At 38.5% G+C, this 19,435-nt stretch overlaps 2 protein-coding genes across 3 annotated transcripts; one reads left to right on the forward strand and one right to left on the reverse strand.

The window, feature by feature from the left end:
* The first annotated feature begins 646 nt into the window (after positions 1-646).
* LOC133738311 (isoamylase 2, chloroplastic) lies at positions 647-4,190 on the forward strand. Of its 2 annotated transcripts, none has more exons than XM_062165823.1 (2): positions 647-807; positions 1,252-4,190. In XM_062165823.1, exon 2 carries the CDS (start codon positions 1,329-1,331, stop codon positions 3,939-3,941), a length of 2,613 nt encoding a protein of 870 aa, XP_062021807.1. In that variant the 5' UTR covers positions 647-807; positions 1,252-1,328; the 3' UTR covers positions 3,942-4,190. The 2 variants fall into 2 exon arrangements, with proteins under 2 accessions (XP_062021807.1, XP_062021808.1); XM_062165824.1 differs by having other exon boundaries at positions 648-807; positions 1,220-4,190.
* Positions 4,191-4,834: 644 nt separating this feature from the next.
* On the reverse strand, positions 4,835-7,507 carry LOC133738398 (endo-1,3;1,4-beta-D-glucanase-like). Its single transcript, XM_062165935.1, has 7 exons — positions 7,165-7,507; positions 7,031-7,052; positions 6,064-6,193; positions 5,844-5,934; positions 5,627-5,716; positions 5,352-5,449; positions 4,835-5,209 (listed from the first exon to the last, which is right to left on the reverse strand). Exons 1-7 carry the CDS (start codon positions 7,370-7,372, stop codon positions 5,063-5,065), a joined length of 786 nt encoding a protein of 261 aa, XP_062021919.1. The 5' UTR covers positions 7,373-7,507; the 3' UTR covers positions 4,835-5,062.
* Between the last annotated feature and the right edge of the window lie 11,928 nt (positions 7,508-19,435).

Raw genomic sequence — 19,435 nt, forward strand, 5'->3', positions numbered from 1 at the left:
AAAAAAGCAAAAAAGAAATTAAAAAGGAAAAAAAGGGAAAAAAATTAAAAAGGAACAAGAAAAAAAGATATTAAAAAGAAAAAAGAAAAAAAGGAAAAAAAGAAATTAAAAAGAAAAAAAAAGAGAAAAAGAAATTAAAAAGAAAAAATAAAAATAAAAGGAGAAAAAGAAATTAAAAAGGAAAAATAAATAACAGAGGGGTATATTGGACATTTCACCTAAGGCCAACTCCTAATTTGACGCAGGAGGGACCAATCAGACGAATTTTTGACGTTAGGGACTTTTCAGATTAATTGAGAATGTCAGGGACTGAAACGAAAAAAGAGTCATAGTACAGGGATTAAACATAATTTAATCCTTATCTTTAATACTTAACAATTTACAATTTTACATACATGGCGAGTTACGATTTAGCAGTCATCAAAACTACTAACACACTGTACTGAAAATCTTCTCCATACAGTCACTGTCAAAACTCCAAAATCACACATACATACTTTTCGTTTGTTTTGTTCAACTCAAGATCTCTACCGATAAAAATGGAGGTTTACGTCAGACACTAAATCAAATATTTTGAAATATTTTTTTCTTCTTCTTAAAATATCCTTTCTTTTATTAATAGCTCAGTGCTTCACCCATCAATTCAAACTCGATTAGCTTGGCTGCGCTGTGCGGCTCTTATAACTTTACGTAAAACGACGACGTCTCCCACCTCTACCCTTTTGTTTTCTTCCTCCCTCCTCCTGTACTCTGCCATCGCTCTCTGATCATTTCCAGTCTCATTTTTCACTCAGCAAATCCAATGATGTAAGTTCAGTACCTCTCACATTTCTTGTGTTTCAATCATTCTTGATCTGGGTGTTATTGTTTTGCTGCTGATGAACTTTGTATCGGTTAAAGTTTGTAAATTTATATGTGAATGATGAACACCCATCATTGAGAATTGGGTTTCACTTATTTTCTTGATTTACATTGATGTTGATTATTATGACCCTCTTATGGATTCCATTCTTTTTGTGACTGGATAGGTTTATTTTCATAATGTTATCATTGCAATTGTATGTTACAGCATGAAAATCAGGATTCTTTAAACAATACCAGTGATTAGGGAATTTGGTCCAGCTCCTTTATCATTATTTTTAGATTCAACGTAATGATACTTGGAGATAATGATCTGCTAGGATCTAATATTAGGTTGATTTGTGGAATTCATGAACAGTTATTGAAAATTGGTACGTTTCATTGGAACAGAACAAGCGTTCGCATTGATTAGGGAGATCTTCTTGGCTGCAATATCTGTTTGGGATTGTCCAGTGCTGTGACTGTAGATGGCAATGCTACCGCTGTCAATTACACTACAGGCCTGTTGTTGGGCCTGTGGAACCACTGAATCGTCTAGGCTGACAGCCACTACTCATTATAGAGACAGAAACAAAACTACGCTCGGTTTGGTAAAATTGGACGCGGAGAGAAAGCTAGTTTTTGGAGGATCTGTGCAGAGTCTCACACAAAGTTTGCCGCGGGGTTGTCACTCCAGAGTGCAAGCTACATCAGGAGTTTCTATTGAACCAATGGAGCAGAAGTTTCCCACTGGTACTGAAGAAACGGATAAGGTATCAACTTATCTATTTAGGACAGAAAATGGGGATCTGGTGAATGTGTTTGTTAGAAATAATACTGTCAACTACAGTGTGTATGTTGAAGTTTCATCATTACAATTGTCCAGCAGTGCTGACAGGCTAGTCCTCAGTTGGGGCATGTATAGAGCTGATTCATCCAGTCTCATGCCTTCAGACTTTATCGAAACCCCATTTATAAAGACTTCTTCAGGCAGTTTTACTCTTGAATTGGAGTTTGAGGCTAAACAAACCCCTTTCTATCTCTCATTTATTGTGAAATCTCTGGCAGATGCAAATTTGAGTGGTTTGGAAATAAGAAGCCATAGGAAGACAAATTTCTGTGTCCCAGTTGGTTTTGGTCGAGGTTATCCTACTCCATTGGGTCTTTCCTTTTCTAGTGATGGTTCCATAAACTTTGCCATTTTTTCGAGAAATGCAGAAAGTGTGGTTTTATGCTTGTACGATGACCCCACTGCTCAGAAGCCTGCTCTGGAGCTTGATCTAGATCCATATGTCAATCGATCAGGTGACATATGGCATGCTTCATTTGAAAGTGCATGGACTTTTGTGAGCTATGGCTACAGATTTAAGGGGACCCTTCTGAGAAATACAAATAGCTTCGATGAAGGGGATATTCTTCTGGATCCATATGCTAAGGTCATTGATGAATCTATCCCTAATAATAAAGGAACAGGGTCGAAGTTAGTTGGAAGACTATGTGAGGAACCTGTGTTTGACTGGGATGGTGATGTTCGACCTCACCTGCCAATAGAGAAACTGATGGTTTATCGGTTGAACTTGACACGTTTTACTGAGCACAAGTCTAGTAAGCTACCTACTAATGTAGCAGGTACGTTTTCTGGTTTGACAGAAAAGTTGGATCATTTTAAAGATCTGGGTGTGAATGCAATTTTGTTAGAGCCAATTTTCCCATTTGATGAGGAAAAAGGTCCATATTTCCCTTGCCATTTCTTTTCACCAATGAATTGTTTTGGACCATCCGGAGGCCCTATAGCAACTATCAACTCGATGAAGGAGATGGTGAAAGAGTTTCATGCCAATGGAATAGAGGTCCTACTGGAAGTTGTTTTCACCCATACTGCTGCGGGTGAAGTGCTGCAAGGAATCGACACCTCATCTTATTATCATGCAAGTACAGCTAAGGATTTGGAAGCAAGAAATTCTTTGAATTGTAACCATCCCATTGTGCAGCAAATGGTATTAGATAGTTTTCGATACTGGGTGACTGAGTTTCACGTCGATGGTTTTTGTTTCATAAATGCATCATCTCTGTTACATGGGGTTAACGGTGAATACCAATCTCGCCCACCATTGGTTGAAGCAATTGCTTTTGATCCACTACTGACAAAGACCAAGTTCATTGCAGACTGCTGGGACCCTCATGAAATGGTACCAAAGGAAACTCGTTTTCCTCATTGGAAGAGATGGGCAGAAGTGAATGCAAGATTCTGCAATGATGTAAGAAACTTTTTGAGGGGTGAGGGTCTTCTTAGTGACCTTGCTACACGGCTTTGTGGGAACGGGGACATCTTTTCAGATGGGCGAGGCCCAGCATTCTCTTTCAATTTTATTTCCAGAAATTCTGGTCTTCCTCTTGTGGACCTTGTTAGTTTCAGTGGCAGTGAGTTAGCTTCACAACTGAGTTGGAATTGTGGGGAAGAAGGGCCTACAAGTAAAACTGCTGTACTAGAAAGACGCCTTAAACAAATCCGTAATTTTCTGTTTATCTTGTATCTTTCATTGGGTGTCCCTGTTCTTAACATGGGAGACGAGTGTGGACAATCTTCAGGTGGTTCTCCTGCATACAGTGACAGAAAATCTTTTGACTGGAAGGCAATGGAAACAGGTTTTGCTACTCAAACCACACAATTTATTGCATATTTAAGTTCATTCAGGAGGAGGCGGAGTGATCTTCTTCAGAAGAAGCACTACTTCAAAGAAGAAAATATTGACTGGTATGGAAGTGACCAATCGTTACCGAGGTGGGAAGACCCTCTGTGCAAATTCCTTGCCATGAGGTTGAAGGCAGACCAAGATGAAGTGGAAAACCAATTGACCAACGAATATGCTGATTTAAGGGGTGACTTGTTTGTAGCCTTCAGTGCAGCTGAACAGTCGGAGACTGTTATTCTACCTCCACCCCCAGAAGGTATGGCATGGAGCCGTTTGGTTGACACGGCTCTCCCATTTCCTGGATTTTTCTCAATTGATGGTGAGCCTATCATTGAGCAAATGGAGGGTTTATTTTCTTATGCCATGAAGTCTCACAGTTGTGCTCTTTTTGAAGCCAGAAGATTGTAGTGACCTCTACTTGCCTTTCCTACTGCCTTGTAAATTTACTACTTATCCACTTTCTTTCCCTTGTAAATTATTATTTCTGGCACCGTAATGTTTCATAGGGCATTCGATAATAAGGCATTGAAGTGCAGCGTAGTGGCACATAGGTACTGCTGTAAATCGCCTGTAAATTATCTTCTTTTCCTGTAATGCTAGCAACTTTTGATTACAGCAATAAAATAGTTGTCATCAACTCATCATGTATTCATGATCTGAGATGAGCCATACACTTTTACATCGTTGCTTACATCAGATGATTCATAGTGAAATGATTATTCTAGAGGTAAGAAGTTGGGGCCATGTTAGTTGATCTTGAATACAACAGATTTGGTTCTATCTGACCTTCCGCACACAAATAGTTCGTTGTTAAAGTCAAATGTGAATTTTAGTTTTGGTTTTAAATTTTAATGGTAGGAACCCTTTTCTGATAGATGATTCTTTGGCAAGGGTCGTATCTAAATATTGTTTTTGGTTTAACCATGAGAACACATTTCTGAAGAAGTGTTTCGGCAAATGTCATATGTCAATTTAGTCTTTTGAGATGATATTTTAAGTTTATTATTGATGAATCATGGGAGACCTCTTGGTAAAGCCAAAGTAAAAGAATTTAAGCTCCAGAATCTCGATAGAGTTTCTCCACCACTTAACGTTATGGGTCATTGGAACATGATTGTAGACATTCTACCTCACAGTGGAGGCCAAAGTCTCTTAAAGTTACATGGAAGCTCGCTGTTTCAAAAGGTCTCTTAAGGTTTTCAATAATTGGTCACTTTGCATCAAATTGGTGCTCATGGATGCTTCCTTTAGTGCATTGCATGGTTAATTGGTTATGTCTGCTGCCATTGGCGACACTTGAATAGTGCAATTCTTGTGCAAATGACATTACCATTTCATATCATACATCCTGACATGGTACTTTAGAAATGCCAAATAGTGTTCCTTAGTAACTACTTTGGAAATCCCAAAGGAAGCGAGTTTAGAACAGCTTAAAACTTGCATACATTTCTCTTACTTTTCCTGCTCACCATTCTTTATTGAGTACTTTGTAAGTGTAAATGATTGCGGACATTTCATAATCCACAGAATTATCTTTTTTGAACATACTTGGTAAACCAGTCCAACATATCTTGATGAGCTTCGTTAGCACTTTTGACAGCGGTCACATTGTTATCTTGATACCTAACAGTCCATCCATGTGAAACACCAGGAAATATTTTCACAACGTTGTCAACCTGTAGAAAGAAAGCATCAATTAATTCCGGTAACTTCATGTGATTTTGTCACATGCAGACTATCTCCCATTGCTCTAACATTTCTTAGGAATTTCGTGCGAGAGAGTGAACATTTGACCATTCGAAGTTGGGAGATGCTTACCTTATTAGTGGATAAAGCCTCCTTAAACTGTTTCATGAGTTCAGGTGGAGTGCCGTTGTCAAATTGAGCAACCAATATGGCTATTGGAGTCTTAACCGCTGACATAGATGAACAAAGAAAAGGAAACCACTGGATCAGTAACTTAAAGAAGCCAATGATAGTTCACTAAGTTTTTTTGTCTGAGATCAGATTGCCTGTTGCAAGACACTCTCAGGACATCAATATTTTTGAAAGTAGTGGTTTTTCAACTGTGAATTGTGCAAGGGATTCCGTACCTTTAATATCATCAAGAGTGACACGGGAAGGGTGTAACAAAACTGCAGCCTTAGTGTAATAACCCTTTGATAGCTCCGCAACTACTTTGCCTGAAGAGTTTCAGAAGTTAGAATAGTAACCAAGAGCTGGTTAATCATGGCACAATTAATCAAACCAAGAAATGGACTTTCTCATTTCTACGATTCTAAACGTAAAAAGGGGAGTAAGATTTTTTACCGCCCCAACAGAACCCTGCAGCTCCTATCTTGGATACCCCTTTGTTCTTTAGAGCAGCAATTAAACGTTTAGCATCTTCAAAACCTTTGTCCTTAAAAAGAGAATGGGGTGGGGATGACAGAAGCAACATTCTTAATTAGGATATGACTGGAAAATATGTATATATAACACATTTACTCTTTTTTTTTTTTCATAAAAGAAAAAAGATTCAGAAACAAACTGTTCCATGGTCCTTTAGCCAGACTGTCATATTCCTCCGAGTGTTGTTAGGATTGTATGGCTCTCCATAAAAGAAGTCTGGAACCACAACATGGAATCCAGCAGTGCTAGCAACTTTATCTGCAATTTTCCTAGTAGTGACATTACATGGGTTCCAAAATGAGTCAAGAAAAATGAAAACCCACAACCATATAGGATGGGAAATAAAATCTCAAGGCAGGTATAAAAGTACAGTCGTTAAAGCAGACTAGTATGAACTTTGATAAAGGAGCCATGAAAGTAAAGGTATAGTCTTGGAAATGCACCACCAACGTACTATAAAAGTTGTACAAACTAGTGGAGAAAATTTAGTTGATTTTATAAGTGGGGAAGAAAACCAAATGACCAAACTACCAAAGTAGTCAGAACAAATGACCAAATGAAAAGCCTATACAGGAAGTGGTAGATTGATCTCTATGTAGATAAGTGCTAATTGACCAAATCAAATGTCTCCAAAAATAATTTGCTGAACATACAGTGCTTTCCGTCCAAAGCTTTTTACACAGATATATATGCATTGCATCACAAGGTGTCTCTTCAAAGGCTCAAAGGTAAACAAATAGTAGGCATAATGATACAAGAACAACAGGCGCTTTATTTAGAAGCAGATAGATGTAATCATACGACTATTGGACTTATTACTGTATGTATGTTACATTTAATAAAACTGAAAGCAGAATGCCAGAATGGAAATCAGACAACAATCTCATATTCAAGAACAGAATTGCTTCATCTGAAAAGAAACCAATTTGATCAAATAGCTCGAATCCTATGAAAAGCACAAAACGGATGTTTGACACTTCGTTTTCTTTCCACACACCCTTAATTTGGCTGTTAATATGAATCCAAATAGAACAAACATATATAACCTGTAGAAACTAGAAAGCTACTGTGGATGCAGAGCAGCCTAGTTGAGAAAGTGGTCATACCTTAAGTTTGGTGCTTCAAATCCTTCAAAATAAACCGATAAATCAACTGTTAGAACTTGTAATAACCAAGCACTTAATCCTTCATAATTTAACAAGCACCCAGATAGAAGAAAAGTTCAAATGTGGGAAATTACCATAGACGTCAGAGGCGAGGATTATGGCAAGCTTGGAATGAGAAGGGCCAGTAACATAGGCCTTCAAGCCTCCAACTTTAATGACTGATCCAGCTCCTGAGGTTCCGTTAAGGTTCGGTGGATGCTCCAAGCATTGAGGACCAGACACACCTTGTTGCAGTTGCAGACACAAAGTCACAAAGAGTACATGTAATACGATGGTGAACATTCTGAGCGTTCAAGCTTGTGATAATCCACTGGGTATGTATCTTTGATGACACCAACTCCAAGTCAGAGCTACAGAGAAAGAGAGATATGCTGGGATCTATAGAGTTAGAGCCACACGCAAGAGCGTGCGTTTATAACCGAAAAGAGGGGTCAACGTACGTCGAACAAAGAAAATTCAAAATTAGATACTGCAACCCGATTCTGCCATTGTGACAAACTATGGAAGTTAATTCGGATGAGTGTGATTGGTCCTGAAAAACTTACCGGTTATTCTGTTAGAGCAATGGGCCAATGGTATGGTAACAAATCAGCATTTGTACGTGGAAGCACTAAAATTTGTTCATTTTTCAACCTTCCAAAATCAAGAGAGAAATAATTATAGATTAGCATGGTAGTTTGAGAATAATGGAGGATTTTAGGTTGTTTAGCTCATTTAATTACGCTGTCTGATTTCTTTCCAAATTTTTGCAAACAAAATTTGCTACTTATAAGGAAACCCACTTCACAAGGAACCAGATTAATCTACTTTTAATGAAAATTTATGGGATATAAATCTATAATTGAATTTCTAGAAAATTAGAGATTGAATTAAGGATCTGCCAAAACGTATTTAGGTTTCTAAATTAATCCTTATTAACTAACAAAGACTCTCTAGGCCATAAAAATACAAAGTCAGAGAGATGTGCGGCAGTTAGAGCCAGATCCCCCACTTCTTTCTTTACAACTGAAATAGACAGATGAGATGACCACTATTTCCACAAGAAAATTGACAGCCCACTATAGTTTATTCACACTATCCTGAAAGACGTAGTAGACTAGTAGTATAAAAGGAACCGGCTGCTTTTGACTGGTGTGATGTTCAGACGGCACGTTTTACAGGGAAGTCGGAGCATTTTAAGGACCAAGGTGTGAATCCAGATTAATTTATTGGCGCCAACTTTTCCATTTGATGAAAGGGAAGAAATTAAATTCATGGCTACAGAGAATATGCGGTTCCTTTAAGATTGGGTCGACGTCGCAAAAGTTCTCCGAAGATCTGACCAGTGGTTCCAAACTATCCGCCATAATTAATTATCAGGGAAAATTCTATCAATTAATTGATATTGTGGGTCGCCATAACCAAATAATGTGGAGAAGAAAAGTCGAAGTCGAGCATTGGAAAAAAGACACAATGATATAAAAAATATAGTGGTTGTATTATTTCTAATAATTTGGAGTTGAAAACTCTAGACAAATCCTGATGGAAGTGAGTCGACAGGTAGTGTGATTCGGAGGCTAGGTGGAGCCAGCGCTCAAGTAAAATCCTGATCAATAGTGGAGTTGTAAGGGACCATGATCCGTGAGATCGAGCAGCTTATATCTCGCCTAGGTGGAGATTATTTGGGTTTTGTGGCTCTATACAAGCAAAAGATTTGGAGATGGAGAGTTACATATTGAAAATGAGACACAACAACATTAGAATAGAGTTTATTTTTTTCTCACATCACATCCCCTTAACTTTGGTCAATGCTCACATTCATTTTTAAAAGCAATAATTTTTGATCTAGTGGCATCAGCGCTTATTTTGAAATTCATACCTCATAACTTTTTATAAAAAAATTATTAAAAAAATTCTCTAAAACCATGATATCTACACAAAATCGTGGATTGTAACACCCAAGTTTTGATCAAAATCTCATATTCACAACGCATTTTATTTTGGGTTTTTTTTTTTAATAAGTTTATATCGACACGTCATTGATACTCAATCCAGAATGGCTATTACATGGGCTACTATTAACCAGACAGACAAGAGGTTGTGGGGGGTACCATGGTAATACATAGGTATACACCACTCATTATATATTCACTCATTCAGTGCTCACTTAATGAAAGTGAGCATAAAAGCTATGATAGCAAATAGGCAAAGTAAAACTATACACTGATTAGTTTTGCACAATGACCAAAATATCGATGATCGAGGAAATATCGACCATTTAGAAAATGAAAATTCCGAAGGAAATTTCGAGAAAATATCGATATCAATAAAATTTCGACAAAGCCTATGGAAACTTGGAGAAAAACATAAAAATTTTAAATGAAACTTTAGGATACGTCTAGTTGATCAATAATCTACTCTATTTCAAAATATATATATATATATTAGACAAATATTATTACATAATAAATTAGTATAATTTAAAATGAATTAATATACATTGAGTCACAGACATTTTTTGAAATTTAACTTTAGTGAATATTTATAATCTTAATACAAAATATAATACATATCATTAGTAGTTTGTTTTTTTTTTGACAGAGTAATAGAGATTTCATTTAATCCCAAAGCCAGAACGACACATACAAATAAGCCCTATATGCTTGTACCCTAAATCAGTGGTCAAGCAGTTAAGGGAATACGGGTACCATCCACTAGTACAATGAAGCTCACTTATTTAGAAGCCTACAAACTATAAAAATTACATCAACATAGAGAAAACTACTGTGAATCTCCCTTCGTCAATGCACTCAATTGTGGTATTCCAGGAAATTCATTAACTAGGTGTAAAAAGAACCCATAGTTTGTAAGCTAGAACAAAAATAAAACTGAAATTTAAACTTTCCCCTTACCCTTAGAAATAGGGCAAGGAGAACAAGTAGGATAGGTCAACCTTAATGGTTCCATAACAGCATCAGACTTCTTATTTTTTGGTGGATTCTTGTTCTTGGCTCCAAGAGGCTGGCCCCGTTTCTTTTTAGTCTCCACATGTTCCTTATCTGCCCCAGTTTGGGATACCATCAGACCATCCGGAGTTTCCATGAGACCAAAAGACTTAGCAGAAATACGAGTGGGGAATTCCGGTAATTTCACTTTCTTAGGAGGCAAAAAACAAGCTTGCCTACCTTCCAGTACTGCCTCCAGACCATGCTTCATCTTATTTGGGGACACATTCAGAGATACTGGTCTGTCCCTCTTCTTTGGCATGGAATCATCCACTGGTACCACTGCCAAGGTATCATCTGTACTCACAGAAGCCCTAGAACCGGCATCCCTGATGACCACGGACCTCTTGTCCTTCCTAGGCCTGACAAACTGCACGTCCGTAAACAGCGATCGTGCCACAGGAGATGGAATAGAGGACTGAAACTGAAAAGTTGTCCCGCCCAATTGGAAACTACCTTCAGCGAACTGGAGCACAGGACCAGCCCTAGTTTCCTGAGTTGTCGACGGTGCAGTAGCAGTACACCTCCCATCTTTATGAAAAATAAGAGCACAATTTCAGCACCTGCCAATCAAATTCTCAAAGAAAAAATGGATCTCCTCCTCGATGCCTGGACCCAACCTCATTGTTTTTTTTTCAGAAAAAAAGGCTTAGAGATATCATGCGAAACCCGAACCCGAATCTCCCTTTCATACTTAAAAAGCTTCTCATCCATATCAAGATATTTCCCAGCCATAGATGCTATTTTCATAATATTCTCCATATCATTAGTAGTTTGTTAAGAACTTAAGATACAAAGTATCTAAAATAATAAATCTGATTAGTTACAATAAAACAAACTATTGAAAAAAAGATTATAAAAAAAGAGGAGATTAATGAAGAAAGATATATATATATATATATATATATATATATATATATATATGATATTCACAAAATGATGAAGTCTTCTTCCAACAGCATTGGTTGCGTTGTTTGTATTATCCTTTTACAACCAAGCTTTGAAGCCCAAGATATTTTCAGTCTAACTTGGCAAATTGGGCTGTTGGGCCACGAAAAAAATGAGGAAATTCAAGTTGGGCCACGAGAAAAATGAGAAAAGCGAAAATTTCACTGAAATATAGGCGAAAATATCAATTTTTCAGTCCTTGGTTTTGCATCAAATCATTCTCGAGGTTTGGCCCAGCTACATCATGCTATATCAAAACTGTATCACACATATATCAAACGTGTATCGAAAAAGCTCTTTTTCACTCAATTTTTCACCAAATCACCATCGGCACTTGAGTCCACCACGTCATGTTGTATCAAAGTTGCATCACACGTGTATCACCAAAATACATTTTCACTCAATTTTGTCCTAAATCATCCTTGGAGTTCAGGCCACCACATTATGCTGTGTAAAAGCTAGATCAAACATATATCAATGTTGTATCACCAAAATACATTTTCACTTAATTTTACCCTAAATCATTCATGGAGTCTGGGCCAGCCACATCATACTATATGAAAGCTGTTTAACACCTGTATCAAAGCTGTATCAAACATGTATTACAAAAACTCATTTTCACTCATCTTTGCATCAAATCACCGTAAGAACTCGGGCTCACCACATCATATTGTATCAAAGCTACATCACACATGTATTAAAGTTGTATCACACGTGTATCACCAAAATGCATTTTCACTCAATTTTTTCCCAAATCATCCTCGGGGTCCGAGCCCGCCACGTCATGTTGTATTTAAGCTGTATGACACTTGTATCAAACGTGTATCATAAAAACTCATTTTCACTCAATTTTGCACTAAATCACTCTCGGGACTCGGGCCCACCACGTCATGTTGTATTAAAACTGTATCACCAAAATATAGTTTCATTCAATTTTGCCCCTATTCATCATCAGGGTTTGGATCCACCACGTCATGTTGTATCAAAGCTGTATCATACCTATATTTAAGCTTTGTCAAAGGTGTATCACAACATTTTCACTGATCTTTGCACCAAATCACCCTCAAGACTCGAGCGCGCCACATCATTTTGTATCAAAACTGTATCACACGTGAGTATCACCAAAATATATTTTCACTCAATTTTGCCTCAAGTCATTTTTTGGAGTCCAAGCCCGCCACATTTTGTTGTATCAAAGCTATATCACAAAAACTCGTTTTCACTCAATTTAGTACCAATTCACCCTCGTGACTCGGGCCGCCACGTCATGTGGTATCCAAGCTGTATCACACATGTATCAAACGTGTATCACCTAAACACATTTTCACTTAAATTTTGTCACCTATCACCCTCGGGCTCGAACCCGCCACTTCATGTTGTATCAAAGCTGTATCAAACATATATCACAAAAACACATTTTTACTTAATTTTGTACCAGATTACGTACCCACGAAACTCAAGTGAATTACATCAAAGGCTTGCCATCAAAGACAAAAATATGGTTTTGTAGCTAATTGCTTATTTATGTTATACAAAACTGGTTCTCCAAACCATAAACGGCTTGGAGAGAGAGACAGAGAAACAAGGCCATTTAACTAGAGACAAAGGAAGAAAGAGGGTGAAAGCTAACATCCATAAAGGAAGAAACAAAACTTGGTTAAGCATTATTCAATTCAAAGACTGAAGAGGAATTTTCCAAACCATAAACGGCTCGGAGAGAAACAAAGAGAAACAAGGCCATTTAACAAGAGACAGGGGGAAAAAGAGGGTGAAAGTTAACATCAATAAAGGAAGAAACATAACTTGGTTCAGCATTATTCAATTCAAAAACTGAAGAGGAATTAAATATCATGACTACTTTCACTTATTGTTTACTTCTAATTGGCATTCTCCATGTGCGGTACCTTTTTCCCAAAACCCAGAATAATATCCAAAAATATATGTTAATTAAACCCTTGTATTTACATGATATTATCAGCAAAATAAGCCACAAATACTAGAGTTAAGTTAAAACTAATCAAACCCCAAGAAATCAAGCACTACATTTCAGGAGTACAGGCAGAGAGATCTTGTCAAACTCAGCACCCAATATGGCTATTGGAGCCTTAACCTCTAGCATAGATGAACAAAGAAAATTAATTAAGGAGAACACTAAATTAGTAACTTTAAGTATCACAAGAAGCCAATGATAGTGCAGTAGTTCATTTTGTCAGTGAAGGGTGTAAAAATACTGTAGCCTGAATGTAATCAGACTTTGATAGCTCCACAGCTACCTTGCCTAATGAATTAAGTTCTATAAGTTAGAATAGTAACCAAGAGTTGGTTAGTTCACCAATCATGGCACAACTAATCAAAAGCAAGACATGGACTTTAGAGCTATATCTTGTACACATGAAAGTATGAGTAAGAGTTCCTCACCGCCCCAATAGAACCCTGCAGCTTCTATATTGACATATTGTGGATATCCCTTTGGAAACGAAACGAGCCAAGATACTGAACATACAGTGCTTTCCGTCTAAGGCTAGCTTTAGTTACACAGATATATATGCATTGCATCATAAGCGTCTTTTCAAAGGCTTAAAGGTAAACAAATACAAAGCGAACAAGAGGCGAATTGAAGTTGGCCTTGGTTTAGTAGATAGTCAGACAACAATGTGATATTCATGTGCAGAATTGCTTTATCTTAAGAACAACCAATAAATGAAATCGCCCCATAATACCTCTCTTACAGCCCCTTTGGCTCTTAATATAGAACAAACATATATATAACCTGTAGACCTAGCTAGTAAGCTACCGACTTACTGAGGATGTAGAGCAAGACAGTTGATTAAGTGGCCATACCTAAAGTTTGGTGCTTCAAAGCCTTCAAAACAAACATACAAATCAATTGGAACTTGTAGTGACCAAGAAATCCTTCATAAGATAACTAGCACCCAGTTAAAAGAAAAGTTAATTCTAATGTGGGGAACTACCATAGACATCAGAAGCGAGGATTATGGCAAGATTGGAAAGAGAAGGGCCATGCCAGTAACATAGGCCTTCAAGCCTCCAACTTTAGCAAATGATCAAGCTCTTGAGGTTGCATTAAGGTTCGGTGGGTGCTCCAAGCACTGAGGACCAGACACACCTTGTTGCAGTTGCAGACACAAAGTCACACAGACTACATGTAATACGATGGTGAACATTATTTCTGTGCATTCAAACTTTGTGATAATCCATGGATTGATTTTTTTTTTTTTATGACACAAAGTCAGGCCCAGAGAGAGAGAGAGATGCTGGAGTTGGGGCCAGAGCCGCACACAAGCAATGTTTTCAAAGGGGAAGGCGTAGGGCAGGCCGGTTTGTTCTCGCCTCACAAGGCGTATGCCTCAAGGTGATGAAAAACAAATAAAAGCCAGTTTTTACATATATCTGGATTCAGCCCATGAAGGTTGACCAAAAAAAGACCAAACGGTTGTGTATTGTGGGACGAACAAGCATTTACATAAGAGCAAGTTCACCCGTTGGGTCACCTACTATTCACTGCTTTTTAGTGTATATTTTCATTCTCTGGGTCACAAAATACACTGTGCCCGTGACCCAGGGCACGAAATACACTGTGCAGGTCACCATGGTGACCCAGAAAGTGATCTAGAGTGACCTAGGGCACAAAATACACTCTGCCCGTGACCCAGAGGGTGAAAATACACTAAAAAGCAGTGAATAGTAGGTGACCTGGTGACCCAACGGGTGAACTTGCTCTAAGGTGGTCAAATGTGGCTCATTAGGAGGAACGAAATTGTACAGGAAGCCTTGATATATATAAAATTGGTCTTCTTCTATTTCGCGAAGACGCCTCGATTGCCTCCCTGACGTTTCGCTAGAAAATAATGTCTGAGGCTATGAGACGATCCTCTTTCCCACAGTGCGCATTTTCTGACTTTTTAGAGCAGAACTATATCACTTTTTTGCAAAAAAAAAAAAGAGCAGAACTGTATCACCTTGCATCGAGGCACGTCGTCAAAACGTCTTTGAAAACATTGCACGCAAGAGCGTCCGTTTTTCTTATAACAAAAATAATGGGGTCAACATCTAATACAGAAAATTCGGGTAGTATTGTGGCATGCTATATTAGGCAAACTTTCATCATCAGTTCGGACTAATGTGATTGGTTCAGATAATAGATAATATTTAAAATCTATTTTTTATTTTATGTCATGTACTAAAATATTATTGACTTAAATTACTATTTAACAATATCACGTGATATTCCAGAACATTGATTATTTTTCTAGAACAATAGTATGACCACATGTTGGGGATGAAAAATTTCATAGAGGAGTTTGACTCACCAATGAATGCGGACTGGAGCGGGAGCTGACCGGGAACAATCGAGAAGCTTCCTTCGAGCATTGACCTGGAGTTTGACCATCGGCTCGGCTCGAGGAGAAGGGGGGGTACCTGCAGAAAACTCTCTGATGCCTAAGTCAGTACGTTTCTTAGTAGTGGAGTAGAGAGAATTGGAATTCGATGGTTTACCTTGACGTCGGGCCGCCTTTATATAGGCAATGCACTTACTTAGAGGACAAGCTGCCATTATTTCTGCTTTTATGGCTGCATTTATTTACGCACTTATGATGACAATTATTGCTGCACTAATAACAGTTAATTGCGTACTTACGACGGTCATTCACTGCGCACTTATAATCGTAATCATTGCGTGTTTATTACCGTAATAATCGCCGCATTCATGACTGAAATTCAACGCCATATTAACTACGGAGTTAATCGCCTTAATTGCGGGCCCAGCAGAATTTGACCACTCCCACACCACATGATATGGTAACAACTAACAACTCAACCGTCATGGAAGCGACATCACAGGAAAATAGTTACAGATTAGCATATGGTTTTCAACCTTCTAAAATCAAGAGAAAAATAGTTATAGATTAACATGCTAGATTGTGAATAAATGGAGGATTTTAGGTAATTAGCTCATTTAATTACCATTGATTTCATTTCATGTTTCTCAAAGAAATTATGCTTAAGGAAAGCGACATCACAGGAAGCAGCAGATTCATTGGCTCTGAATAAAAAATTATGCATGTGTATTAAATTTGTTCATATTTTCTTTTTTGGCAAAATTGAAAATTTTTATATATTTTTTTCTAAAGTTGTCTTTTTTTTTTTTTTTTTTTTTTAGAGTAATAGTCCGCCACTTTATTGATAATAATAATAATAAACATTACAACTTATAGATGTAGAAACTACATTAGAAAATAAAATAACAAAAACAATATTAGATGCAAATAGGCATCGAAAATAAAATATAACAAGGAGACTTAGGGATGCAATTAAGCATTTGATGAAGCACCGGACATAATCCGAGCTATGTAAAATGGTATCAATAGTATGGTCAACCATACTTCCACGCAAGGATAGACGTCGAATAGAGGGTAACCTTCTATCAAGATAACCGGCGGTAGTGTGACCGATCTTACCTACTCCACGCATAAAAATATGACGAATAGAGAGCAATCTTCTATCTAAGTAGCCAAAAAACCATTCCAAAATGCCAAGAAATTTTGGGCTAAAAAATCTCCTGGGTCCCAGATCCGAACCCTAACAGCATTGAGCTCATACACCTGTTGAAAAGCCCCAAGAAGGAAGGCCCAAAAGGCCCACAAACTTCTCCTCTGGGCACCCTGAAGTTCTTTGGGCACCCAGACCGTCCTTGACTTCGACCCCGACCTTTGCTCCACCGCCCTTGGCCGGAGAAAGATCATCCCGATCGCACCAACATGACGCCCCCGGCTACCACCACTGTCACTGGCAGGAACGCATAGCCCGTCCGGACCCGAAGCACTGGTTTGCTCACCCTCTGTTATCGGATCATCCCCTCGATCTGATCGAAGGAATCCGGACAGCAGTCGCTCCCACGCACCAGAAAAATGGGCTGAACTCCGACTCCTCTTAAACCTCAACCTCAGCCACACCGCCACCAAACCAAAGCCGCACGCTGACGACTTGAGTCGTGCCCGACTTGGCCTAAGACGCTTAACTCTGGGTGCAGACTGGATCTGGGAAAGCAGCACAACCATAACTTCTTCCCATTGACACAAAACACGATCAGAATGGATCTGAACAGGAGAACTTGCCACAGGCCAAGATGCGAACCACAACCCGATACAAGGCACGACGGGAGCCATGCGCGAAAAAACCGACACCGAGACAGTACTCTCAACCCTAGCAGAGCAAGCCCGCTAGGTATTTTCATGCGAAAGTTATGTCTATTATATCGTATAAGACTATGCATCCCTTATTCTCTCTTCTCATCACCTTCACAAACATGGCTCAAAATGGTGAGCTCAATCAGCAAACTCGTCCTGTAACAAACCCAGATCGCCGGAGGTCACGTTATCAGATCAACCTCCGGCGCTGGAAGCTCCCAATAGCCCTCCTAGGAGGCAAGAAGTCTCGGCGAGTCGCATGCTAGTTAGGACGTTAAGAAAAATCAGACTGAGCTGGCTGAAGAAGCTCAGGTAGTCTTACAAGAACATAGTGAAGGACCTCATGGAAGCCAGAGCGAGCTTCGAAACGTTTCAACAGAGGCTCTTTAAGGAGACTTCATTTGCAATTCCGATGGGAGTTTTCTCTTTCTAGCTACCCCTCTATTACCAGATTGGATTTTACATCTAGAACTATATTTCATCATGTTCATCAAGTTGATGATCAAGTTAAAATATCATGTTGTAGAAATTAAAAAAAAAATTATTACAGACTTATAGTAAAACTCCTATAAATTAATATTGTTCGGACTAAAAAATTATTATTTTAAAAAATCCATTATATGAGTAAATAAATAATTTATTAAATTATCGATAAATGAATATTTATTAGTTCATAATATTTTACTAGGGGTTCCAAACTACCGGCCTTGATTAGTCTTATCAAGTTTTGACAATTAATGTAGTTTTGTGTCTTGATATAAGCAAAAATACGTAGATGAAAAGTAATCTTTGGTTAATCGTGTTTTACAATTGAAGTATGGCATTGGAGGTAATTGGGCAGCGGCTCAAGTTGGAACAAAGCCATCATTTATTTGGAGGAGTCTTGTGTGGGGAAAGGAATTGTTATGTGCAGGGATTCGTTGGAGAGTTGGGAATGGTGAAACTACAAGAGTATGGGAGGATAAGTGGCTGCCTTCACCATTGACCTTCCGGGTTGTTACTCCGAGATTTATGCATGAGAACACTACTGTAAACCAATTGATGGAGAGGCCAGGTATGTGGAATATTAATTTCATTACAGAAAACTTTCTCCCAGTGGATGTTGAGAAGATCCTCTCTATCCCTCTTTGTGATCAAAGTGGGGGGGGGGGGGATGTGGCAATTTGGCATTTTACAGAAGATGGGTATTATACAATGAAATCTGGGTATTGGTATGGAATGGAGTTGAAGCAGGTAGGTGTGAGAACAGAGTATAGTGGGGGGAATGATGATTCAAACTCCAAAAATGTCTGGAGTATTCTTTGGGGTCTAGCGGTCCCTAACAAAGTCAAGCTGTTCTTATGGAGAGCTTGCCATTCTTTCCTTCCTTGTGTTGAGCGTTTGTTTAAACGCAAAGTCTGTTCTCATGATGAGTGTGGTAGATGTGGAAGAGCAAGTGAGACAGTTTTACATTGCATTTGGGAATGTCCAAAAGCCCAGAAGGTTTGGAAGAAGACGTGGTTGGGAGGATTTGTTAAACACTGGAAGGAGTTTTCTTTTACTGATCTTGTGCTTCATGTGGCTGCAGTTGGATCTCAAAGTGAGTTGGAGTTATTTGGATTGGTTAGTTGGTGGATATGGAAGTGTAGAAAAGATGTGGTTCATGGTAAATCAGAGTTGAACGCCGGACAAATTGTGCAAAGGAGTTTGGAGTGGCAATTTGAACTTTCAAGGGTGCAGACCAGTAGTGGTAATTTGCAAGGAGGGCAGAATGGGGGTGGTGGTGAACCTGGTCAACAATTTGAAGGAGTAGAGCCTCGGTTGTTTTTTGATGGTGCAGTTGATGTATCAAGGGGATGTGTAGGGCTGGGTGCTGTGATTTTAAGTGGTACAGGTCAGTTAATGGGTGCAATGTCTATTCCTTTACCAGTTCCTATTAAACCTATAGCAGCAGAGGCTTTAGCCTTATGGCATGCACTTAAGTTTGGTAGAGAATTGGGGTTGAGAAATGTGAGAGTTTATGGTGATGCACTTAATGTGCTCAATGGCCTGAATGCTTCTGGATGGGATTTGAGTGCTATTGGAGGAGTATTAGATGCAGTTCGGTTGCTTATGAGGGAGTTTGATCTGTTTTCTTGGAAGCATGCGAAGAAACGTTTCAACTTAGTGGCTCACAAATTGGCGCGATCAGCTTTATCTTTGGTACAAGACTACAAGCTATGTTT

The sequence above is a fragment of the Rosa rugosa genome, chromosome 3, assembly GCF_958449725.1.
Source record: "Rosa rugosa chromosome 3, drRosRugo1.1, whole genome shotgun sequence".
Taxonomy (NCBI): Eukaryota; Viridiplantae; Streptophyta; class Magnoliopsida; order Rosales; family Rosaceae; genus Rosa; species Rosa rugosa.